Source organism: Lagopus leucura, unplaced genomic scaffold (assembly GCF_019238085.1).
Source record: "Lagopus leucura isolate 7727_CA_CO unplaced genomic scaffold, USGS_WTPT01 Super-Scaffold_100157, whole genome shotgun sequence".
NCBI classification, from domain to species: domain Eukaryota; kingdom Metazoa; phylum Chordata; class Aves; order Galliformes; family Phasianidae; genus Lagopus; species Lagopus leucura.
Genome location: NW_024962334.1, coordinates 47,712,202 through 47,738,989, shown reverse-complemented (window position 1 = coordinate 47,738,989; position 26,788 = coordinate 47,712,202). Strand labels below are relative to the sequence as shown.

Below are 26,788 nucleotides of genomic sequence, written 5' to 3'. Positions count from 1 at the left end.
ATGGTGTGGGATCCACCCTTGCAGCATCCTCTCTTCTGGATGAAGTCTTCCTCCCTCTTCTTGTCATGCTCCAGAGCTGCCGTGGCACAGTTAATTGAGGTAAGGAGCAACCTGCTTTGTGGATTAGGGGTGGCCAGGAATCCTGTTTTTTTCCATGCAAGGGTGAAAATCGGGGAATTTAAGGTGGCTCTGAGGAGATAGAGGCTCCTTCAGGCAGTGCTTGTTGCTTTCCTCAGGCCCAGCACTCTAAAGGAACTGCTTTCAAAGCGCCAGCAGCTGGTGATCATAGAATCATGGAATCAGTAAGGATGGAAAAGACCACAATGGGCATCTAATCCAACCCCCAAACCATCCCACTATGCCGACCGTGTCCCTCAGTGCCCCATCTTCACAGTTCTTAACACAGCTCCAGAGACAGTAACTTCACCGCTTCCCTGGGCAGGGCATGATGAGTGATCACAGGTGGCACTCAGTGCTCTTTTAATCCCCAAAGGTGGATTTGAGACAGCATGAAAACTCACAGTACAGCTCTTCCAGCCCCATGCTGCCTTTCCAACAAATTCTGTCAGTTCTGTTCAACAAGTGCCCCACATCAGGCACTCAAGGAAAAAGGACCAGGTCTGACCCAGGTGATTCCGTCCATGAAGGCACCTGTCCAGGTTAAGCGGTTGTGCCACAAGTTTGTCCCTGTACCTTCCCTCATTTCCTCTAGTTCAACCAAAATGTTAGCACTGGAGGTGATTCTTCTCACCCACAGCTCATTCAGCCATCCAGAAAGTCTAGGAATAAACAAGAGGGAAGAACAGATTCCACTCTGACAGCATCTATAACCTAATTGCTGGTACTTTCAGAAGCAAGAGAGCCCCCAAAATTATAGCTGCCAAAAATTTTGGAGATGTTTTCAACTTCTTGATTGCTTTTCCTAACTAAAAGGCTGAGCCATGTTAGAGGAAGGTCTGAGGTCAGAGCCCCAGCGCTCTGGTGCATTATCAGCATGTTCTTACAGCAGAGCTCACTTTGCTCACATTCCTGATTTTGGTTATGCTGTTCAAATGGCCATGCTGATGCAGCCATGTCTGCATGAAGAGCTCTAACAGGCTAGAAGAAGAAAATATAGTTTCATCATGTTAGATCTTAGCATCCTTACCTGTTTTGCCTCTCACCCAGCCTCACATCAAGCTGGATCCAATCTCTGCAGCCTTCAGCCTGCACATTTTAACACTTTACCACCAATGCATGAGAAGCAAAAAAAAGCTGTGTTGAGTTCATATCCCCGCCCCATCTTCTGCCTCATCTCTGTCTCAATTTAAAGTTACTTAATATGGTATTTTCAAACGGCTCTACCAAACTCATCCTATCTGACCATGGTATAACACCCCCAGCAAGCCAAACCAGAGCCTGAAAGCTCGTTTGGAAAATGCACACAAACTGCTATGGGCATTTTCCCAATCTGTTCACCTACAGCAGCTCTCAAGGTGACAAGCCAAGCAGAACTTTCTCTTGTGGTGCACATTTGACAGAGTATGCTTCACTGAAGCTGAGTCACTGTGCAGACACAGATTCCATCCCACCAAAAAGATTTTATTTTTTTTTAAACCTTTCTTGCCATTTCCAGCACCCAGACAACCACCTGAATAAGCAGCCTGATGCTTTCTGTTTGAAGATACATATTTCACAGACACACACTTTCCAGGATTTGTCTTCATGCCAAAGCAGAGCAAGGATAAATGTCAAAATTAGGCAGACGGTTATAAAACAGGTCTGACTTTCTGATCTGTTTTACTTATACCAGACTCTTGGAAACATGTTCATTATATCATGCTGGGGAGAGCAAATCTCATCTGGAAACGCAAGCTGCTCAGCAGGTTAATTACCAGATAGCCAAAAATGGGATTAGATGAACAGCCAGATTCTGTATTTCATAGAATCATAGAACCATTTGAGTTAAAAGGGACCCTTAAAGGCCACCTAGTCCAATTCTTGCAGCAAACAGGGACATTTACAGCTCAATCAGACTTAAGGCAGATGAATTATATCTCTAAAGCTCTGCAAGGATTTTTTTTTAATTATTATTATTATTTTTTTTTACTTTAAATAATTACACAATGTAGCTATTGTGAATAATTCAATTTGTGCTAAGCCAGCTTGCTGGAGCAAACAGAGAGAAGGTCAAAGACAGCAGAGCATATCAGTGAGCCCAAAAGAAAAGCAAGCAAACCCACAGTAAGGTGGAGTGAAGAAACAAGATGCTCTTGGTTAGTGATGTCCAAGTGTTTCTAAATGTGCATAACTGTGTGCATATTCCACTGAGAGAGAGGAAGCAATGAGAGCCTCTCATTATCCAATCTAATTGCACTGACAAAGAGCTTTTCTCTGTCATTGATATTTTAATTTATGTATAGCCAAGACAAAAGTTAAGATTTGCAAACTGCTTTTGGACCAGGTACATTTGAAATTAGCTCAGTGGGTTGTCCTGGACCTGCCCTTTCGGTGCCCTAGGAGCATCCCTATAAGGTGCCTTGCTGAGACCAATGCTTCAGCTGGAGCTGGGGGCTCTTCTCCAAGAACATCTTGTCCAACTTCAGCTGTAGCTGTACAGATCAGTGAAGACAAACACCCATGTGGCTTTATCTAGATGACTCTCATACCCCACATGTAAAACGCATTCACAAGCTCAGAAGTTATCAGGTGCTAGATAAGTCTCTGGGTTTGTCTGGAGCTTCTCAAAGAAAAGGGAAAACTGTCTCTAGGAAGTCATGTAAAAGAGTCTCCAGAAGCTTCATCAAACTAGAATCATGGTATCACAGAATCATATAACCGTTAAGGTTGGCAAAGACCACTAAGATCATGTCAACCCCACCTACGGCAGTGGGGTTGGAACTAGATGATCTTTAACGTCCCCTCCAACCTAAACCATTCTATGATCATCCAGTCCAACCCCAAACCAACCCCCACCGTGCCCACTGATCACATCCTTCAGTGCCACATCTCCACGCTTCTTGAACACCTCCAGATGACCCCACCACCTCCTTGGACAGCCTGTGCCAGTGCATTACCACTCTTTCTCAGAAGAAATTTGTTGCTCATTCTTTCTATTAATATAGTAAGAATAATAATGTTGTTTCTGGTCTTCCTACGTTCTAGCTTGGACTCCATGCAAAAGATGTAGCACAGATTCAATAGTAGGGCAAAGATATTTATTCATAGCTTCAGTTTATATTGTACATAGCCCTGTATTGTTGGACTCGAGGGACAGTATCCCTCATTTGTAGCCTACAAGTGATGTGATGGATGGGACTGTATGCAATACCTAAAAAATGCTCAGAGGTGTGATTATAGTTGAAATAAAGATAGGTAAAATTACAGAGTGGACTCCTGAGGTTGATTTCCCATGTGAATGCATAGCTTTAATTCAAAAGCTTACCACAGAAGAACAAGTAAGAAAAATAATAGCACAGGAAGGCATGCACAGGAAGCACAGATGATGATTTAAGAGCATTAGCTTTAAGAAATGCATCTTTCAAGAAGATACAAGTATTTCAGGCCAGCTGGAATAAAAATACTATAGAAAATTACAAAGTTTTTTTCCAGAAAATTCTTTGTCATAGCCACCTTAGAGAGGTTCTGAGAGAGGGATTGAGGCCTCATAGGGTGCAAAGTTACTGAGCCTTCCCAGGTCTCAAAACATGTACTTCAGGAAAAAACAGACGTGCTCTCAAACCAGCCTACTTACTTGCAGGGGTAGGGCACATATGAATCAATGCATGGTCTCTGCTAACAGTAATCCTAAAGGCTATAGCGATGCTAAAGAGATTGTCCTGTGATTGCTGCCATTCTCGGATGGAAAGAAGCATCTGGGTTCAAACTTAAATTCACAGGATTGTGAATTGGTCCAGGTATGGAGAAAAAAAAAAAAAAAAGAAAAAGAAAAAAGGGTTCCAGAAAGGAATGAGGGAGGCTGGAGGGCTGAGAGCACAACAGAGGTCCTTCAGCCAGCGCAAGAGCTGCAAGCAAGCCTCACGAACAGGGCAGCAGCAAACCTCCACTGTGATCTAATGGCAAACACCAGATTTATCAGCTATCACTGTCAAATCATCACAGTCAATCTTTTTTATCCCCCAGTCTACACCAGCATATTAAGCAAATAGAGCTCCCGTCTCCAGCAGCTATCTCCTTCCCACAGGGGCTGATACCTTTGCTGGCTCCTTACCCTGCCCCAGCTCCAATCACCACTGACAGTTTCTCTGCTTGAAATGAATCAGAAACGAAGCAAACTGGAAAATTTTCCTGTTAGAAGAATCAGTGTCAAACTGTTCTGACCTAAATGTGCAACATGCCTGGAAATTATTTAGTGCTCTGGGGGTTCGTGGATGTTTTACAGCCCCAAGAGCCCAATGTCAGCTCAGCTCCTGCTTCTCATGGAGTTGGTTTCTGCCTCCCTCCCTGCCTTTGCTGGGCACTTGAAGGAGCTGTAAAAGCAATGCTTGCACACAATGCAGAGGTCCTCTCTTCTAAGACACAAAGAGATCATAGAATGTCTTATGTTGGAAGGGACCTCAAGGATCATCAAGCTCTGACCCCCTCTACCACATGCAGGGCCACCAACCTCCCCATTTAATACCAGCCCAGGCTGCCCAGGGCCCCATCCAACCTGGCCTTGAACACCTCGAGGGATGGAAGGGGCATCCACAGCCTCTCTGGGCAGCTGTTCCAGCACCTCATTGCTCTCACAGTAAAGAATTTCCCCCTGATATCCAACCTACATCTTCCCTTCTTCAACTTCAAACCATTTCCCGTTGCTATTATCTACCCTTTCAAAGAGTTGGATCACGTGTCACCTTCCTGGCCTCCATGAAACTTGGGGCCATGGTATCCAGCAGGATTTGGAATGGATCATAATCTATGATTCTATGATCTTGTGCCTTCAGAGGTTGGGGACCTCTGAAAAAAAGAACTGGAAGTCAAGGGTGGCATTTAACTGATCCAAATTGGGCATCTTGGAATTCGGCACTCAAATTTCAGCTAGTGTCTATAAACTCTGTCAGTAAAAAGAAATGTTCATTTATTCATCAGATCTAGGTAAGTTGCCTCACTGAGGTGAATAAGTCTGTGTAACTGCTGCTTTCTCTTAGCCATAAAGCAACTCAAGAAGAATCAGCTTAAACTTAATTATTTGTACTGCACATAAGTAAAGGCAGAGGCATTTACTTCAGAGAGAGACCTAGACTGAAGGTTAAGACAGAAATATACATAGCTAATGACATCTACTGGGAGACCTCATTGCAGCCTTCCAGTACTTCGAGGAAAGCTTACAAGCAGGAGAGGGGGCAACTTTTTACATGGGCAGATAGCAACAGGACAAGGGTGAATGGCTTTAAATCAAAAGAGAAGAAATTTAAGTTAAAAGTTAGGAAGAAATTCTTTACTCAGAAGATGGTGAGGTTGCTGGCACCACTGCCCAGAGAGGTTGTGGGTTCCCCATCCCTGGAGGTGCTCAAGGGCAGGTTGGTTGGGGCCCTGAGCAGCACAACCTGGTAGTGGCAACCTGCCTATGGCAGGAGGTTGGAACTGGGTGATCTTTAAGGTCCTTTCCAACACAAGCTGTTCTATGATTCTGTCAACAAGTGACTTGAATGCCTCAGTTTCCATGGGAGATGTAGTCAATGCAGTCCAGTTATTCTACAGTCCTGCCAGGAAGGCCCAAAGCAGCAGTCTATCTTTGGGGTTAATATTCATAATTGGTGCTGGGTAGGAGTTGATTTCACCTTTCTCAGTACGGCAGTCTAATCTTATTTTAGGCTTTGTGCTGTACGCTGCCTGCTTTTCATCTGTGCTCTCTAGAGCAGCAGATCTTCCATAAAGATTACATAGGATATTTACTAAGGTTTTCATCACCTTCTTTACATTTAAGATTATGCTACTTCAGTAATCCATAAGATACTTTTTGCTATAACACAATTATGCACTCTTTCAGCACAGAGCTTACAGGGAGCTTTATAACCTTTCATTTACTCCTTCCTGCTCAATTCTTTTTCCTCCTGCATTCCCAACGTTTTCCATATTCCTGGAGACGGTGCCCAGCTACCTATGTGGCAGGAACACTGCAGTGAGGCTAACCTCCAACATTTACACAATCAACCTCCAACATTTACATAATCTTTTTAATATATATTTGCTCATCTGCTTGCCCACCAAACCCATCCTTATTCCATTATTACTTGGGTATTGCTAATGCTGCTTTTCCCTGCATCTTCTATGTTCCTAACACCCTCCTGCAGCTAATGACACAGCTTAATATCTCTTGCAGAAATTTTCTCAGCTGACTCCAGTCTTCTGGAGTCTGTAATGCATGGTACAGATAAAGCAAAGCTGTTTTTCATCATTCTGACTACAATGTCTTCATCCACCTGTACATCTTACACCTCTGGAACACACTTGTGACCAAGGGCACAAGTTCACTCTTTACAGAGCTCCAAGTACCATTTCTGTGAGCTTTTGGTTGGTTGGCTTTCCCCTTTGGAGCTTTGCCTTGCTCCACAATTTCATCTCTCCTTTGTTTCAACTCCTTACATCTTTTCCTTTTGCCTCCGATCTAATCACTCTTTTATCTTGGCATTTATTGCCAAGCACATACCAGTAACTCCAAATCTTAACACTTCTTGTCAAGCACAAGTCAACATCTCCACTTTCCTACAGCTACTAAAAATTACTTTCCTCAAGATGTTTTTTTAACTCCTGCTTACTGCTTTGCAATCTCCAAAAGCTAAGAGGTTTAAGAATGGGCCAGCACTGCATCTTTCCATCCACTTACGAGTTTGGAAAGCTTTTTCAGTCAAGAGGTGTAGCAATGCAGACTCAGCCCTCTGTCACTGAGTCCCATTGCATGCGCATAGCTACAAATGAGCAGTGATTTATTAAGCTGCAGTAGCTTGATCACTGTGCTTCAGTAATTTAATTGCATATTTCAGCCCTCAATGCACATTCTAAAGACACAATAAAGAATGCCATTAAACATCTGCATGAATGGTCAGGACTCAGCAGTAGTCTTGCTTTATGCTCTTTCCCCTTGAACTTTTGTCTAAAAGATTCAACATACTTTGCTACTTTATGTGTTGGTTTACACCAAGAACTTTTGTGAAACCAAGGAAAGTAGCAGAGATTTTCGACTTTGCTTTCTCTTCTTCCCTGCAAAGCAAGTTCAGTCTTGTTTAAAGACACACTTTTCCATTTCCAGAAATATCACCACAATAGGCCATAAATTGGTGGTAAATGCTTCAGCCACAAATCTTCCTGCTACGGATGGTAATACCATGCATCTTTGCGTACTTAGATCTCTATCTCACCTACTCTCTGTTTACTCATCCAGCAGTTTGTTCTTCCTGCATTACTGCAACTGAAGAGCCTTTAATTATCAAAATACTGCCTACTCTATGCTCCACCTCTGATGTTTTCTGCATACATGGTGCAGCAGTTAAAGGAGGATGTTCCCACGTGCCAAGTCTCCCTGGTCTCAAACACCTTCAGGGATGGTGGCTCCACCACCTCCCTTGGCAGCTTGTGCCAGTGCATTACCATTCTTTGAGAATACATTTTTCCTAATATCAACCCTGAACCTCCCTTGGAACAACTTCAGCCCACAGTTTCCTTTGCTCAACAGCTTTTCACTCTACATCTGCCTCCCTTTCTCAGCTGCCCATCAGAAACAACTCTGGCAGACCCATCCTTTGGAGAGCTATGATTCCTGAGAGGGCGAAGTCACACTGAGTGCTTCACATAAAACAAACGTCTTTGATTCAGGTTAAGGCTACCCAAAGAGTATCCTAAAGGGTTTGGAAAAACTCTGAAGAATTCCTATAGTTGAAAATAGATGTCTTTCAGCAATGACTGTCACAGATTCTTACCTCTTGTTTCAGATATCCCTACAAGACTACATCATTCTGGTCAGATATTCTTTCTCCCTTCATTTAGCTGCAGCAATTCTAGGTTTTGAGCATTAAATGCTCCACGTCTAGCCTCAGCACTAGGGTAAGGCCATGCAGTGCTGAGTAACTAAGGCACCTTGGAAAAAAAAAAAAAAAAAAAAAAAAAGAAAAAAAGGCTCATGCAGCAGTCCTACCACTACAAATGAGCTCTGAATAGGATCCCCTGGGAGCCAAAGCACTCCAGACTCAACGGGAAGCATCCTTCATTAGGAATAATCTAAATTATGATTTGTATTGCACAAATAGGCGAGTAATTGGAGAGCAGCTCCAGCTCTCTAATATCCATTACAGCTGTGTTTTAACAATGCTTTCATGGCCTGAGAAGGGAAGGCACTGCAGGGAGCAAGACATGCATTTTTTCAAGCCTGGCCTTGAATGCCTCCAGGAATGGGGCATCCATAACCTTTCTGGGCAACCTGTTCTAGTGCATCATCACCTTCTGAGTGAAAAATTTCCTCCTAATATCTAACCTAAATCTCTTTGTCTTAGTTTAAAACCATTCCCCCTTTTCCTATCACTATCAACCCATGTAAACAGTCTTTCCCCTTCCTGTTTATATGCTCCTTTCAAATACTGGAAGACTTCAAAGAGGTCTCCCCAGAGCCTTCTCTTTTTCAAAGAGAACACTTCATAATTCTCTAGACATTCAGAGCACAGACACCAACTCACACTGAGGTATAAGCTTGCGGAAACTCCATGGTAGGGCAACTGGAGATAAAATAAATTCAGGTCCTTTCTTGCAGCCCTGTTGCCCCTTGGACAAATAATATGCCCCACAGCTGCTACAGCAGGTAGATCTGTTCCTGCAGTCAGTGGGAGTTTCATGAGCAGAGAAAAAGTGACTGGCACGAGGTCAAGAAGGGAATGCCCATAAAGAAGGATACAGACTCAATAGCTTCCAGTGCCAGAACTCCAGCTTGAGACAAGCAGATTCCACTTCTGCAAGCAGCTCTTACCAGAGTATTGCACAATGGGAAGAAAATTAAAAGAAACAACCAAACTCAAAGGTCAGCATTGAGCTTTATAACATCTGTCCTGTCTGTTCTGGCAATAGTTCTGCAGTGTTTCTCCAGGGCTCAGGAGCAAGATGCTCTCCAGGCTTTGAGAGCATCTCACACCTAGAGGTCTCTGGTTGCTGGGGCCAAGTGAGAAAGAGTGCAAGGGCTGAGCTACAACCCATGGGAGCTACTTTAGCCTTTAAGTACTTGGCCCTTGCCTGTGCCTGGCCATGGATTTGCTCCATCTCTACAGGTTTATCTGGTTGTTTTAATTCTCTACTCAACCCAGCTGCCACCCCAAACCTGTCCCACAGCCTTTGTTCAGAGGTGGTGGGATGGGGGTTTCGTTGAAAAGCCTGCCTTGGTGTTTGTGTTGCACTCTCTATCTTGGTGGGAACAGCCAGCTCCTTTTATGCCTTGACATTTAGCTCTTTTGCTGTTTCCTTTTTCACCTAGATGACCTTCATTTAGATATAAGAAAAAATCTTTTATAGTGAGGGTGGTGTGGCACTGGAACTGGTTGCCCAGAGATGTGGTTGATGCCCCATCCTTGGAGACTATCCAGGTGAGACTGGATAAGGCCCTGGGAAACCTGATCTAGCTGTAGTATCCCTGTTCACTGTAGGGCAGTTGGACTAAATGGCCTTCAGAAGTCCTTTAAGGTCCTTTTAACTTTAAGGATTCTATGATTCCATGATCTAGCCATAGCAGAGATGGCACTGCAATGCAATCCACAGAAAAATGTCTTGGCAATTAAGCCTTTAAAACAAAACAAAAAAAATCCTCCTAAACCCAGGAGAAAAAAAGGTTTAGAAAAAGGTGAAATCCAGCAAAGAAAACCTTTTTGCCATTATTTCTAATCATTAAAATTGGCAACACTTCAGACATACTTCAAAACAGCAAATGCTTTAGATAACAATCTCTAGCAAAGTTCCCATTCCCTGAAAACTTCCAAACTGTTACAAGGCCAGAAGACCAGGGCTCACTCCAGTGGTTCCTGCTCTCTTCCCCATTCTAGCTGCTCTACAGTGATCCTTGCAAATCCTAAACCACGTTTCTTTTTTTCTTCTTCCCCATCTTTCTTTCTCAGGCCACCACAGAACCCCCAAAAAAGAAACCGGATCCTGTCACTTCGGAGACGGTGGTGATCTGGGGGCTGCGCCTCTGGCAGGTGATTGGTATCTTTGCCATCTTTGTCCTGGCAGTCAGTAAGTTGTAATTCTCTGCCTTGCACCAACCACAGCTCTACCTCCAATAGGATCTGTGCCTGACCAAATCCAAGGACTACAGACCCAGTGACCAAAGAAGCCTCCGGCTGAGGCTCTTTGGTGCCTTCAGTGGCATCACTGGGTTTTATTATTGAGTTGAAAAGAGGGGCAGATGGAGTCTTTGAAGGAATCACAGATTGGCCACAATAGCTTCATACTATAATGCACTGATCCCAGCTGGTGACATCCCAGAGCAGAATGGGATTGCTCCATAGGTGGGACTGTGTCAACTGCAGTACCACATTCAGCCTCAGATGTATCTCACAGCCATAGACTTCCCTGTCACATTACTTGGCAAAAGTCCTGCCCTATAACACAACCCATACAGGCCACATATAGAATCAGAGAACACCCCAAGTTGGAAGAGACCCATAAGGATCACGAGTCCAACTCCTGGAGGTCTGTGGGCACAAACAGATCTGTCATTAGGGTACCTGGCTGTTATTCTCGGTGCCAAGACTCCTCACTTGATTTTAGCAAGGCTTTTGAGACTCAAAAAAGTCCTTTGGGGATCCAGTCATCAAGATGCCACTGGCTCACATCCAGTCACTGTAATGGGATCAAGAACTCTTCTAGCACACTTCGAGGATCTGTTTGGCTACAGCAGATTCTACACTCAAATGTCTTCATCCAGCTTCATTCTCTCACAATTCACCTTCTGGGAACATTACTTAAGCTAGCTTCCCTGTGCACTGCAAACTACCATCATAAGCTTGCTTAAGAGAATATCCCTTTGGACAAGGCTATAACCATCAAAGTTCAAAGGTAGGATCTTCTGCTCTCTTAGAGCTAAGAAAACCACACAAAAATGGATCAATTGAATGTAAGTCACACTTGATAGACCCATTTCTGTTTCCCATCTTCCTGTTACTCTCTAGGCACTTGTGAAGCATTTAACTAATTCTTTTAGCCAGGGAAGGACATGGCCCTGGGCAACCTGCTCTAAGTAGCCCTGCTTGAACAAGGATTTGGACTAGATGTCCTCCAGAGATCCCTTCCAAGCTCAACCATCCCGTGAAATGAAGTTACACTGCCTCATCTGTAATTCCCTTGGATCTGCTTTAGGTCTGGATGAGCAGATCTTCAGAACCTGTCCCTCATCCCTGCAGGTAAATCCCATCAGCTCAGATATTGCCTCAAGTCCTTACCCATTCTAGAGGTGACATCACCTCCACAGCCTCCAGGGCTTAGGCACACCTAGATCTTCTGTTGTTGTCACAGCCTCCTCTTTGGCTGCTGTAGGCAGTCTGTTGCAGTCCTTTCACAACAGCCTCCCTATTATGTTCCCATAGGGCTTAAACCAGGGACAATTTTAAAGCAACTAAAAGCATTTTCCTCTCTTTTGTTTTCCCTATTAAGGCAAGCACCACACCCTGCACCCAGAGTCTACAGGATAAGTATTCCTACAGGCTACCTGTTTTCAATCAATGGTGCTTATCCTAATTCATCACATGCCACAACACCCTTGGCAAACAAGCTCAAAAACCTCTACAGAGGAAACTAAACATAGCCAAGTATTTAATCCTGGTGACTCCATGCACCAGGTGAAAAACACATCCAAATTAACAGCAGGAAACTAAGAACACAAGCATACTTGTGGAAGGGTTTATTTTAGGTTGTTTTCTTTGGTTTAGGCACATCCCATTGTAAGGAAATTTACACTCTTAGGTTTGATTACTTTGTTGTTTGTTAGAAAATTGGCTTATATATACCAGGTTGCTTAGGGTTACATGAAATGCCACACAAGTCAAATGGTGCACCACTTACAGTAAAAAAGAAAAGCAACTAAGTTTTCACTCATTACTCAAAACCCTCTGTAGGAAGAAGCAAACATCCATTATGTCAGACTGCTACAGACGCACATTACTAGAGAAGTGGGAAAGTATTTCCAAGGAAATTGCATGGTTTAGGCTTGCTGAGTCTCATAGCAATGAAAAGATTAAGTACATGACAACACAGAAGGGATACAGTTCGTGGTACCACACCTCTAGCTCCAGCTTTTTGTTTGAGAAATCCATTTCTCCCAGTGAGCAGAGCAGATTGAATGCAGCTGTGCCAGCTTAAGCTATGCATTCTGCCAACTTTATGAGGACAGCAATCATTAGGTGAAGAAAACAACTATCAATGTCTGTCATCCAAATCAAAACAGGGCAGGTTCAAATTTAACCACACTAAATTAACTGAATCCCACAGTCAATTCTCACCCATTTCTTGCATCTTGCTCCAGCAACATGTCCCTCTTCCTTTGCTTCATGATCCCCAAAGCAGTGGTGATTCCCCAGCTTTACTGGTAAAGCTTCAGCTCTCAAGAGCAGGCACAGCTTTTTGTATGAGTGAGCTTGAGTTCTTCCTCAGTATCACACTGTAGAACTAGAGAATAAACCTCTTTTCCAATGGAAGGAGAGCTGAAGAGGTTTCCCTGGTCCCAGAAGCACCTTCCCAGGCAGAGCAGGAGAGCACAGTGATCCCATAGCACTAAGAACAATATAGAATCCATCCCAGGGCTTTTCAGGGCCTGGGCATGATCCCATTGGCTTACAATCTCACCTCATTATCAATGCTTTAGGGCATTAAGGGCGTGCCTACTTTATCATTTGAGATGTGTGTGAAGTTAATGTTTGTACCAACCTTGATCTGAGTGGTTGTGGAGCACTCAGACTGGATTCATTTTGGTTAAAGTGGGAAAAGAACACTCCAGAAAGATAAAATCCCTGACAAATACCACACTAATGGTACCCACATCCTTAGAACCAGAGCAGATCTTCTCCACAGCAGGACCCCTAAAGCCCACCAGGTGAGTATGGCAGTACTCCATGTTCTCCCACCCCACAAGCCTCCTCCTGCTGAGTAACAGGGCTTACACATGATCCAGCTGCTACTTCCAACTCTTGCTCTTAGCAACTTCCACAAGATGGCACCAGCACACAGGAAAAGGCAGAAAAATGGTCAACCTCAAAACCTTTCACATTTCCTTATGTAATGAAAGGAAAAGGCACTTTCTTATATACTTATCACACACCACTGAAAAGAGCAAGCTCACTGAGATCTTCTAAGTCATAGTACGATTTTCGAGAGTGTTGTAAACCGTTAATTCTATTGCTTAAGAGCAGAAGAGCCAAAGTATTTGCATACCTGTTAGCAAGAGGCTTTCCTACCTCCCCTGATAGCCAGCTTGCTCAGATGCTGCAAGAAACCACCTTCCAGCTCGTCCTCTCAGCCCAGTCCCTCTCCATCTTTTTCCTTTTCTTCTGTCCTGTGGTCACGAGAGAAAAGTGTGAATTTGTAGCAGAGGCAGAACAACATCCAGGTGACGCTGCAGGTATAACTCTCAAGGATAGAATCACTGAATCATTAAGGTTGGGAAAAATCACTAAGATCATCCAACCATCAGCCTCTCACCAGCATGCCCACTAAAATGATGGATGCGTTGTTCAATCATTGCATAATTCTTATTCGTTCACTAAAATATCAAGAATGCTTCTTGGTTTTGTTTTGTTTTGGTTTGGTTTTTTTGCTGCAACGGGTGAAGGCACACGAAAGCTTATTTTTTAAGTAAGCAAACACTACAGAAAAACCTGGAAGGAAGAAAAACTCACTGCTGTTCTCTGCCCTCAAGATTTATGTGCAACCAGCCCTTGGTTAAAGGAAAGCTTCTTCTTTGGATGTTTTAATCAGGAAGAGCAAGACCATTATGTTCAGAAGTCTCCTGAGGGTGTGCCCTGACATCCTTATCAGGGCTGCCTCATCACACCCAGCACAACTGAGTGCTGGTTGATAAGAATGGAGACTACCGTCAAACCAGGGCATCTAGCAAAGACAGCAGTGGCACCTGGTCTGCTTCTCAAAGGGGTTTTGATAAGACAACAGTGCACAACCGAGTTGGGATTCACTGCCAGGAGGACTTGATTTACTCAGGAGTATTGTCATCTAGCTGCTGTGTCGCAAAATTTCCTTGTGAAAGGTATAAATAGGGAACTGAGGCCCAATGCTATCTCTCTGATACAATGGGATTGAGTCAGAATCTCTTGCATAGTCTGTTTCATCCACGAAGATCAATGGCTGAGCACCACCAGGATTATCTTTTGCCAAACAGGATGCTGTGATGGAGTAGATGGCCCTTATCTATCCCTAGGAGAGCCATCAGCCTGCCCAGTGTGTTCACCACTGGCTCACCCTTTCCTTCTATAGGGCACAGTAAAAACCATAAACCACAAGCCTGTAGACTGTTTATTTTACTTTGGTGTTAAGCCCCCAGATCAGCTGATCACCATGTTTATGTATGTTATTTATGTACCAGTCCCAGGTATGTTGGCACCAGCCCTTCAGAGAGGACATGGGTTGCTCCTACAGAGTCCATCTTCATCTGTACCACAGTATTTGAGGTACCACAGGCAGGGAGAGGATCTTTTATCATTCTTTTTGACTCTTTACTAAAGGTGAAGGTGGGATGGCCTGAGGGACTTTGCCAGGAGATTTCCATATGGGGTGGGACAGCAGCAGAGCTGTCAGTTCAACCCATTGCCACATTTGAGATTTGTGAAATCGTGGTCTTGAGCCTTGCACTCAGCTGCAGCATTCTAGATTCATGCCTTGTGCTCAGCTCAAGGCCATGCTGGTTTTGAATTGCACTTTTTTATCATGCCAAGGAGCTGCTGAGCTAAGCTGGCACTGCACATTAGACCACTTTGTGCCCAAGAGTAGGAAGATCTTAAATAATTTATATTATTCAGTGCTGCTGGTTCAGTAGCACCAGAACAGCTCTGGTGCCATGGAAACAGGTTTAATCACTACATATAAAATGGTTCAAGTTGGAAGGAAGCTCAACAATCAGCCTGCCATGTCGTAAGAACATCCCAATTAAAATCCACAGCAGGTCTACTGTTACTAGGAAATAAGTCTTACCTGGACTCGGAATGACAAAACAGTGGGCTAAACCAGAAGCTGATTGTACAGGTTGAAGGTTCAGTTCCTGTATGTTTTCCCCCACCTTTGTGTCCTACCTGAGGTGCTACTTATCCCATTCTTACCTATGCCAATAAAATGTTAACAGATAGCCCTAATCACGAGTCAATCCTCCTCTAATACGTAGACTTAAAGAAGCTGGTCTGCCATCAGAGGCATTGATGGGAGTACATAATGCAAAGCTTTTCTTACCTGGACATCTTTGCCCTGAACTTGCCAATGGTCCAAGAGGAACATAAAATAGTGTAAGAGAACAAGGCAGGCTCACATTGAACAAACATGTCCCCAGTAATGAAGTATTATTTAATCAGCATCAACAAAGCTGTTAAACATCTTGAATGCAATTAACAGAACGCAGTTTAATTTGAAGCATTAGAGGTTTTATTTACCAGCTTGCTCTGGCTGTTGAAGTACAAATGCCAGGCAAAAGATTTGCACCATTAAATAACTATTACTTTTTGGATACCAAAACTGTCCAGATGTTTCCATTAATGTGCAAAATTTCCAGGAAGGCATAGACAATTTAGTACAGCTCAGGGATGCTTCAGATGGTGCTTTTTTAGCCATTTATCTACAAATGCTGCATCTCTAGTAGCTCAGGATATGAGAAACACTCATCTAGGTGCTGGGGTAGAGGTGGATGCAACGAGACAATACTGTCCCTATCACAGAAAACTACTTGGGGTAAGAAGTGGCTCTTACATGGGACAACAGTTTGACATCCTTACTGCCCTCAGCCCAAGTTGTCACATGGAAAATTTGTGAGTGAAACATTTCCTTCTGTTTTACAGCTGTAGTGCATGTGTGCCTACAAAGTGGCCCAAATCCCAAACTTTACAATGCTGTAGCATGTGTAGCTAAAGCCAGACACAAAAAGGGAGTGCTTAAGAGGAGTTCAGTCTCTTACAAAGGCCATTCTTTATGTACTCCAATGACAAACAAGTAGATATTCTGTCTTGATGATAAATCAGAGAATCACAGAATCATAGGGGTTGCAAGGGACCTCCAGAGATTGAGTCCTGTACTGTTCTTGCTTTATGCAATAATGTTAATTTAATTTTCTGTTGTTGTACACACTGATATGTACTTATGTACTAATAGTCACAGATTGGGACTGAAAGAAGCTGTTCTGCTGCAATGCACAGTGCACAAGATGAGATCTGCATCGGCCAAGTATCACTTGTGTGTGCTTTATGGAGCTGAAAGTCAAAGGTCGATTTGCTTCTTCCTGAGCAAACTCCATTTACCACTTGATTAGCCCTTCAAATTCTGATGTATTATTACCATTGTTATTTCAACAGACCATCACAATTCTAATACCCATTTGCTCTTCATGTGCTCTTCATTTTCTCTACCCAATGAAGAGGCAAACGCCAGTATCTCATGAAAAATCACGTGAGCACCAGCCTTAAGATTAATAAAGATTTTGTGCATTCCCAGAATGAGGCAAATAACAACCCACACATTCTCAGCAGGTGTAATTAATCCGTGTGTCCATAGGAACTGCATGAAGTTGGATATTAGGAAAAATTTCTGCTCCAAGAGGGTGGAAATGCATTAGCACAGGTGGCCCAGAATGGTGGTGAGGTTACTGTCCTTGGAGATGTTTGAGAACAACAGAGATGTGGCACTGAGGGATGTGGTCAGTAGGCATGGTGGGAGTTGAATTTGGTGATCTTAGAGGTCTTTTCCACTCTTACTGATTCTACAGGGCCTGGCAGTAGACAAATCTGCAAGCAGAGATTAGATAGCCATCTCTTTTTTATCTGTCCAGTCACAAGATTAGATGCGAGTATTGGGACCCCAGGTTTTGTTGCTACCTCTAGTTTGGCAGAAAGACAAGCCCTGCTGATTGACTATATTTTGAATAAATGCTTGAAAAGAGGTATTTTGCCTTAATAGACAAAGAATCATCCTTAGACCTTGCCTTGCATAGCTGCAGTGTTGGCTGCTCCTTGAATGGTGGCAGTGGGGAGGGTTCAGTCCTACATGTGTCACTCCTGCAGTGGCAAATCCCAACCCTGCTCCAGGTCTTCAAGATGGGGTGGGGGGGGAAATTGTTAGAGAAAGATCAACCTTACCCTCCACAACTATTGTGTAAAGGACCTCAAAAAAGATACAGAAACTATAAGCAATCAGCAGCTTTATCTAATTAGAGCTTGTGTTAATTAACAACTCAGATTGCCAACTAAAACATCTAATGGGAATTTAACTGCAAAGATTCATCTCGCCTATCAAGAGACACTTTCAGAGTAGGCATCCAGAGCAACCAGATGAGAGAACAAGTGTTTCAGATGTCTACAGAAAGATGAGATGGCCTTCATCCCCATCTGCTCTGGGTACCCTACTTGATGTTCCATGGAGTTCCTGTTGATGAGTAGCTCGCATCCCCCCCACATTCCTTTGACAGAGCAAAATTTTGCAAAGAAACACTCATTCTGGTGAAATGTCCAACCCTAACCCATATTTTTTACCCATTATCTCAAAATAAATACAAACAGCTGCTGTTAAAGCTGTCATCCTTGCCAATATATCTCCGAAAAAGAAGTGGAAGGAGCTATGCAGGGAGTAATGAGTAATGAATTAATACAGACAGAAGTCCATGAACAGCAAGGAATATATACATATATCTTATCTACAGACTAAATAGGCTCCAGTGGCTAGATTAGCAAAATCTGATAATTACTACAAGAGCAATGCAAAAAGCTCAGGGTGATACTGCAGTAAAGAGTTACCTGAATGCATGTCAGCAAGAGGCAGGAAGCTGTTTGCACCTCTGAATGCTGTCCTGGAAAGGTCCATGCAACTCTGTAGTGCTGAAAAAACAAGAGTGAGCAAGAAAGAAAAAGGCTAAACCTCTCACATGGAGAAGAATCTTCTAACAAGAGTTTCTCTAAGTACTGAGCTTGGCTCATCAGGAAGATCACTTGCAACACTGAAGGACTTCAGTAGGAATAAAGGCATTAAAAGACTATTTTAGTCTCCTGGATAAAGCAAGAGCAGAGTCCAGAAATTAAACCAAGGTCAATTCAAATAAGAATTAGTGAAATAAAAGTGGCAGGGAAGGTGACTAAGCATTGCCACACGCTCCAGCTTAACAGCTCTCCCCAGAGGAAAGTAGGATTCAGTCCAACATGCATTATTGCACTCAGGCAGTAATTAAACATAACAACTTGTGACATACAGAGAGGTCAGCTGATGTGATCTAATGGTGCAGACAGGCCCTCATTTCCAGACACCAGGAAAATATCGCGTGCAGACTTGCAGTTAAGCCTGAAGGCTGAGCAAACGTTGGAGCAGCCCCAGCCCCCCTCAGCAGTGCTGTCAGCATCTCTTCAGGGCGTTTTGCAGAGCTGGATGTGATTTTCTTGGAGTTACATTGATACAACTATTACGTCTGAAGTCTAGATCTCCTCGTTCATTGACTCCTAGCTTTGCTAACTAATTAACTCATACGTTAATTGGAGTACAAGGGTTTCCTTGAAAGAACTGCCATAGGGTAGAATACAGGGCTAAAGGGATCTGGAGAGAACACAGAATCATAGAATGGCCTGAGTTGCAAAGGACCACAATGATCATCTCGTTTCAACCCCCTGCTGCGTGCAGGGTCGCCAACCAGCAGACCAGGCTGCCCAGAGCCACATCCAGCCTGGCCTTGAATGCCTGCAGGGATGGGGCATCTATCATCCTAGCTCCAAAGTGGACTTGAACAGCTTTACCGTCCCCTCTTCCCTTAAAACATCATCTCAATCAGATAGCGAGCAGCTCTCTGGCATCCTCAAAAAGCATTTAAATAAGAGTGCCGCGGTTAGCTTGCCATTGAATACATCTGCATTAATTGCTTGCATTATTAACAATGGAGGGGCTGCCTCATTAACTCAAAGTAGCACAGGCTACTTTGCTAAACGTTAATTAAATGCCTCAGTGGCAGGCTATCTTTTCAGCTTCAAAGGGAACAAACCTACTGTGTATTGCAGCCAATTTGCATCCAATTTATGAGATCGTTTCGATCTCAGTCGTAACTCTGCTAAGATAGCAGACCAGAGTTCTCTGGAGAAGATATTTATTTTTCCTAATTCCTAAGAGAATTGAGTTGGTTTTATTTTTATTCTTGCTTTTTTCTTTTTTAAGTTTACTTCTCAGCTAAATTAGAAGCGTTGCTGTTGATGTGCTAAATTTCATTAAGAAAGGAAAGAAACCATGAATAAAGGAACTTGGCCACGTGGATATTTGGTTTAAGCCAGAATAGCTCCCTTCAAACTTTTGTGTATAACTCTCTTAGCTCCCTTCGGTTAAGAAACAAAACATTTCAGTTCAAGCCAATGGGAATGAACACGCAGTCATTATTTTACCTGGGGCACCTCATTTTTTATGGCAAATTAGGTATTCAGCATTTTCTCGGTGCTTCAGATGATGTTTTCAGGTGATTTCAGTTGTTTGAAGCCACTTGTCAGCTCTTCCAGCCTGAATAGTTAAGGACATAATAGTTAGGAAGACATTGACCCCTGTCAAGTTTAATGGAAATACGGCAAAAAATCGACAAAGGGTCAAGTCTCAGAGTTGCTCGTTATTAGGAGCTGCACTCAGTGATCCTTATGGGTCCCTTCTAGCTTGAGATAGTCTATTATTTCCCCAATCAGAGTTTTTTAGTATTTGCTGAAGAAAGAAAATATATCAATAACAACGTTTCCTTTGCCATCACAGCTCACAAAGGGTTGACTTCAAAATATCCGTTTCATAAAGGACCACAAAATACACATTTCCTTCTTGAAAAGCTACATTTTGCATGATCAAGCTGACAAAAGCAATGAAAAATGGTTTGATGGATTGTCAGCTTGAATCATCACAGTGGTAAGAAAACACAGTGTGCAGGATCAGAACGGACTTCCTAATTCAGAACATCGTTGTTGCTTCAAAAACAGGTGGCTGAAGTCAGGTAACTGAAAAGGAGGAAAACAAGAACAAAAGATGGGAAAATAATTTTTAGAAGATGAAAAGCAAAGCAATCCAGAGCTTGTTACTAGAAAAGAGAAAGCTCGTGTTTTAAATTTGCACTGAATGGAGGATGGTGATTACCACAGGACCGTTTATTTTTTAATAAAGATATCCATAGAAACTCAGAGAGAGACCCCATAAAGAGACCCATAGGGACCTTGCATCTGCACTGGTCTTCTGCTGTTTTATCTATACTCATTCCTCTTTCTTCTGCATTAGTATTCACCTTCTGCTGTTCCTTCTCCCCTGTATCCTCACTGCTCTTTCTTCTCCGTCTGCAACAGAGAGGATTGAAAATGACCCCACTATGTTTTGTAGCACAGGTTGTCTCTTCTTTATGAGGGTGGGTAGTGATAGGACAAGGGGGAATGGTTTTAAACTAAGAAAGAGGAGGTTTAGATTGGATATTAGCAGGAAGTTTTTCATACAGAGGGTGATAAGGCACTGGAACAGGTTGCCCAAGGAGGCTGTGGATGCCCCATCCCTGCAGGCATTCAAGGCCAGGCTGGATGTGGCTCTGGGCAGCCTGGGCTGCTGGTTGGTGACCTGCACACAGCAGGGGGTTGGAACTGGATGAGCTTTGTGGTCCTTTTCAACACAGGCCATTTTATGATTCTATGATTCTTTTGCGTCTTGTAGTTTGACAATAAAGAAACAATGAATGATGTCACTGCTTCAAGCTTTATACTGGATATCCAGTACCTTGCCTGTACCTTTATACTGGGTAATCCTTCTGGACCTAATGCATCTCAGGCAGATTGCTTTCAGCTCATCGAAGCATCAGACAGACGTTAAGACAGTAATTGACTTAGGGTGCTTTTCCGAAGGCTTCACAGCCTTCTTCAAATGTTGAAATGAAAACTGAAATCCTGGAAAAGAAAAGGACAACATGAAAGAATGAGGCTTCATGTTGTTTTGTTCATATTGTTTGATAGCAGCATCATTAAAGCATTTGATTAACAAACATTCAAGGCTTCAAGTCAGTATTCTGCTTGGCAGAAGAACAGCAAAACAACATGTTCTCAATCACATCCAAGCTTAATGAGTCCCCCAGTTGCCTCATCTTATGGACTCGGATTAAAAAGTGATCATTATTTATTTGTGATCATTATTTCCAATCGGGTTATCACTGTTCAACTGAGTTGCAGATTTCTGTACCCATTCTTATCTCAAAGAAAATCTTGAAGCTACTTCCATTGCACACCTTACCCTAGTGCAGGTTTTACGTGGTGTTTTATATGGTAATTCGTCTACCCTGAGAGCATGGGCCCATCAGTTAATGGGCTCAGCTGATGCCATGACATGTACTGAGCTTTTGTAAGAGGATTACTTTGATGTTCTCATGGAAGAGAGTGCAATCCAATTCTTGATGTTATCTTACGGGAATGGATATTTTTAAACAGCAATCCTCATTATAAAGAATCCTCACGTGATACTAAGGTGGCTCCAAACTTCTGATGTGGGATGAGAATTTCACTCTTTCGTTCCAAAGGATGAGATTCACCTCTTCCGAAGGGATAATTTGTATGCCTCCGTGTAAATCTCTGTTTACACTGTCTGGCCTCTGGCTCTTGCTTCAGGCGATCACAGCTCTCAGAGGTAGATGGTCAACACCAAGCTCTGTTTGTATTTAACAGCAGAAATGCAGGTGCACAGGATGAGTTATCAGACCTGCATTAAATATATTTCTTACTACAAGATCAATCATCCTGTAAAGATATTTCTTTGTCTCCATCAGTAAAAAAGACAGTTTAAAGCAACTGATCTTCACATTTATCTTCGGGACATGCCAGCCAGGGGAGGTGAATTCCACAGCCTCCTGTCTAACCTGAATGGAAAAGCAAAGAAATCCAGCAGGCAGTAATTTCCCATTAGAGATGAAATGATCATTTGTAGAATCATAGAATCATTAGGGCTGGAAAAGACCTTTAAGATCACAAAGTCCAAAATCAGACTTGTGCTCCAAACCCCTCACAGCTATTCTGTCCTTCTCTGGACACACTCGAGGGCCTCAGTGTCTTCTTGTAGTGAGGGGCTCAACACCAAACACAGCACCTCAGTGCTCACCAGTGCCAGAACAGAGGGATGATCACCTGGTCTTGCTGGCTATGCTATTGCTGACAGAAGCCAGAATGCTTGCTGGCCTTCTTGGCCACCTGGGCACACTGCTGGCTCAGCTGTCAGCCAAAACCCTCAGAGTATTCCTGGCATCAGTCTCAGTGTCCTAAGGCACTCTGTACCAAAATCTTATGCACTTGCCTATTGTTGTAAAAGATAATGACATTCAGTTCATCACTTATTCCTCTGCATGTCCTTGAGCCACACACTGAACTTAACTTGCAAGGGAGATGAAGAGAAAAAATAGCACTCTGTTATTTTACCATAACCCTCTTGCTCTAGTGGCTGGTTATGAATCATTTCATGCTCCAAAACAACATAAATCCCTAATACCTCAGTACAGCACTTCATCAGAAAGTTAAACAGAGTCCAGCTCATGATTGCCATTGAGCAACAACCACTTTTGTCCTTAGTAATTTAGAAGAAGTGGATCTTTGGGGGATACAACAACCCCTACTCCTTCCCACAGGGCTAAGCCAACTGCTGGGATAGCAGCAGGCTTCTTGACTTTCAAGGGCATTGAAAGTCATCTTCCCGTGCTTTACTTGAAAGCTGACAATCTCAGCATTTATCAGTCCCTAGGAAATGTGGTGCTAGTTTTCTTGAGTGCTAGGAGAGGATTTCCCAGCTCAGCTGAAATGCAGAATGCTTTTAGGAAAACAATGGATCCCGATTTAAAAGCCGGTAGAGAAAAAGCACACACCCCACTCCTTTCAATAAATTGCTTCCCTGCTTTCTGTCACTGTTCAAATGCATGCTTATGCCTGGCTTGTCTTTGCCCCACTGCTGGGGGTGGTTTTTTGTCTGCCAGCATGAGGAGGGCTGTGCCACCCATTGTTTGCAGTGTGGTTTGGCTCTCCGGTCAGGTGCATGGGGAAACAGCCCTGAAAATCAGTGCAGACCCATCCATATGCCTTCCCCATGTGCTCACATTACCCACTGCAAGCTGCCAAAGTTGTGCCAGTAACACCTTACGGGTGCCTTGCTCTCCTGTGAGACATGCCAAAGCTGTGTTGCTCTCAGCTTGCTGCTCACCCTTGTGGAAGACCAGGGATAAAAGCATCTTGATTGCTTCCCTAATTGCAGGTTATTGCAGTGTCATGTTGTTCTTGGCAATTCACTGGAGCACCAGGCGTCTCACCCTGTAGTGATGTTTAGTGATGTGTCCCTGAATGTGATTCCAGTACAGAGTCTGCACAGCAAACTGCTTAAACTGCAAAAAGGGATCGTGGACCTGCTTCACTTCGTGTGGTAACTTCATACAAATCTCAACTAAAGCACTAAGAATGATGCTTTTCTTCTTTCCTTTTCTCTTCTACTATATGAAGACATTGTGCAGATGTTGTTCCTGGTTAACATGATCCTCTGCTTAGGAGAGGCTGGATTGGCACAGGGCAAACTTCTAGGATAGAAATTGACACCAAAGAAATGGTGTACATGATGGTGTTGTGCAGAGTCTGCACAAGGATTTTACTCCTGGTGAATGAGAAAATCTCACACTTGGAACCAAACATTACCAATTATTTTTGGCTTTTCCTTGAATTAGTCCCAAAAGTCTGATCCTTTGCTTGTGACAGAAATAGAAAGCCAGAACAAGTGACTAGACTGATGAAATATGTAGAAAGTTGGATGCCTGCTATTTTCTCATAGAGTTGATGCAGCATTAGAGGACTCCAGTTAAGGTAAGAGGCAGAGCATGTAAAACTGACCATACAACATTTTTCTACTCACAAGTTTCTGCCCCTCAGCAGAATTTGTTTCTACCAGGCATATAAATAAGTTTAAGCATTTCAGATAGCTTGAATGGGTAAACTTACATTGAACTTCCACTTATAAAGGTGGTCAGGAAAGAGCAACTCGAAGATTCATGTTGCCCATGAGGTCTCGTGCTTCTTTACATGGAGCAAAGCTATGGGACAAGTAATTGCATGGTTACTAGTTTCAAAGCCTCATTACCTTTTTCCCTAAAGTTCTGCTTTGTTGTTTTCAGATGTTATACATGGAATCAGTTATTTGATCAAGCTAACAAAGTCCTAGTCTAGGCAACAAAGCTATTTCATTTTAATGAATTGCCTGAAACATGGTAAGATTTGCAGATGGAAATTCTGAAGTAATGTGTAGATTTGAGAATGAAAAATATATCTTCCTAGATATATTCTTTCTTTTATCTTTACTATAATTCAGCTGAAGAGTATGAGTTCTTTATTTTCAGATAACCAAATTGCTTCAAACTGTGTGCGACTCTGTTCCTCAGATGGATACTTCCACTGATGTAAATGATTCCAGGTTCTCACTTATAGAAACCAGTGCTAAGCAGAGATCTGCTCATCTAAGATGAATGTTCTTGCTTCTCTTTCTCCTTTCCTAGTTATTACCCTGTGCTGTATCTTCAAGTGCCGGATTCCCCGGACAAGGAAAGAGATTGAGGCACGATATGCTCAACGACAAGCAGCCAAGACATATGCAGACAAACTGGAGACTGTGCCACCACTCAATGAGCTGACAGAGATCCCTGGAGGTAATTTGCATGCCCTCAACTACACATAAGACCTGTCTCTTCTTTTGGGGTTGTTTGCTATATGCATGAATGGAAAGGGTTAGGTCATCCCTACGTATAAGTCAGTGTGGCTTCTTAAGCATAGCCATGAAGATATTGCCATGATTGGTAAGTCCCTTCTGTTCACATGCACTATTCTAAACCTGTAGCATATGTGGCAGCAGATACAATCATTCAGATGAAGGGGACAGTTTCTCCAATAGAATAAGTCAAGGTTAATCCTTTGCACTTCATGTTTAAAAATTCCAAAGAATCTGTTCCCTTTTAAGGGACAATTTCTGGGTTGGAGGTATATGTCAGTAGGAAGAAAAAACTAAAATTCACACTGCCCAGAAACTGTTTGCCCTATTTGGATGGCCAACAGTATTTCTGTCACTGGTCTCTGCTTCTCTCACTCTCCTTTCCTGATTCTGTACCCTAGGCTCTACTGAAACTCTCCCAACTCTCTCTGGTCATGTCCAGTCCAGACCTCTCAACTCCCTGCCTGTGCTGAAAGAAGAAGATGAAATGGCCCTACAAGGAAATTAGGGGACTGCCTTCCTGTCTGTCTCTGTCTATGGCTTCTCTTTTCCATGGCTTCCTATGAGAATGCACCAAGTCTTGGACTCTCTGCTTCTCAGTTCCCTTTCTGCATTTCACCTCTGTTTTCACAGTAACTTTTAATGAAAATCTTTATTTTTTTGTTCTGTTTGCTGTGTCTCTGCAAGCATTGTGGTCTGCAGCTGTGTAGAAACCTTTAGTTTCTTTAGCTCACAGCATTATGTTTCAATTCATGAAAATGATGAAAGAGGTAGAAAACATAATTGTGTGAATTTAGTCCTACACCAGCAAAACACAGAAACGTGCTTAATAGTAAGCACTTACACATACCTCAGTGTTCAGTCACCTGACTATGCCAACACCATAAACTGAAGATGGCCAGACTGCTGTCTTGAACTGATCACAGTTGGCATAAATAAACCCTTGCCTATGCTGTTAAATTAAGGTACTTCCAAATCAAAGGCCACCCCAAGGTCTACTTAACACTCATATACATATATATATATATATAAGAATACATATATATATAAGAAATCACATGTGGAATTACTTAATATTGTATCCTTTGATTTCCTGGCCAAAATACCAAATTCTGATTCTGTCCTAAGATTCCACAGAATATGAAGGCTAATGCATATAGACAGCAGAAAGCCAAACTCATTCATCTGCTACATCCTCTTTCTGCCTAGCTGTTAATTCTAGAAAACCTATAAATTCAGAGTTGAAATATCCCAAAGAGACAGAGAGGGCTTTTGGGCAGCAGAATGACAGTTTCACCACATACTTTTGGATCTCCTCTAAGCAGCACTCTCAACACACCAATGTGTAGTGTATATTTAGTTTGACCAGAGTAAACTACTGTATCACGAATAAATCATCATAAGAAGGCAATTTATTAGAAGTTACCTGCACCATACAGCCTTTATCCCATGAAATGTATGAGTAGTTGACCACACTTTGACTTTGTGAGAATCTCAGAGCTATGGTCTGTCCCGGCATAGTGCAGGGTAGGAATCAAGTGGATAACGTGTTGGTGAGAGGCTGCTGAGGTCCAGTTACAGCTCCTAAATACATGTGCTCTGAGCCTTTTGGTCCTCTGTGGGCAGATACAAATATGCCCTGAAGGAGATGGGACTGAGGAGGGCTCCATCCATCCACAGTTATGTTATACACATCTGTGGAGAAGTCTTCATCAATTTGAGACATTATTCCTTCAGAGAGTGGTGAAGAACTGGAACAGGTTGCCCAGACAAACTGTGGATGCCCCTTTGGAGGCATTCAAGTCCAGGTTGGATGGGGCCCTGGGCAGCCTGATCTGGTGGGTGCATCCAGCCCATAGCAAGGATTGGAACTGGGTGATCTTTAAGT

At 43.0% G+C, this 26,788-nt stretch overlaps 1 protein-coding gene across 1 annotated transcript; it reads left to right on the top strand.

The window, feature by feature from the left end:
* On the top strand, window positions 1–25,589 carry TMIE (transmembrane inner ear). The gene is made up of 4 exons (XM_042889157.1): window positions 1–99; window positions 10,071–10,188; window positions 24,692–24,841; window positions 25,302–25,589. Exons 1-4 carry the CDS (start codon window positions 1–3, stop codon window positions 25,406–25,408), a joined length of 474 nt encoding a protein of 157 aa, XP_042745091.1. The 3' UTR covers window positions 25,409–25,589.
* The last annotated feature ends 1,199 nt before the right edge of the window (window positions 25,590–26,788 follow it).

Coding starts and splice junctions, on each gene's coding strand:
- TMIE (XM_042889157.1), top strand. CDS start 1: ATGGTGTGGGATCCACCCTTGCAGCATCCTCTCTTCTGGATGAAGTCT. Junction 10,189..24,691: donor CATCTTTGTCCTGGCAGTCA/GTAAGTTGTAAT, acceptor CTCCTTTCCTAG/TTATTACCCTGTGCTGTATC. Junction 24,842..25,301: donor GCTGACAGAGATCCCTGGAG/GTAATTTGCATG, acceptor TCTGTACCCTAG/GCTCTACTGAAACTCTCCCA.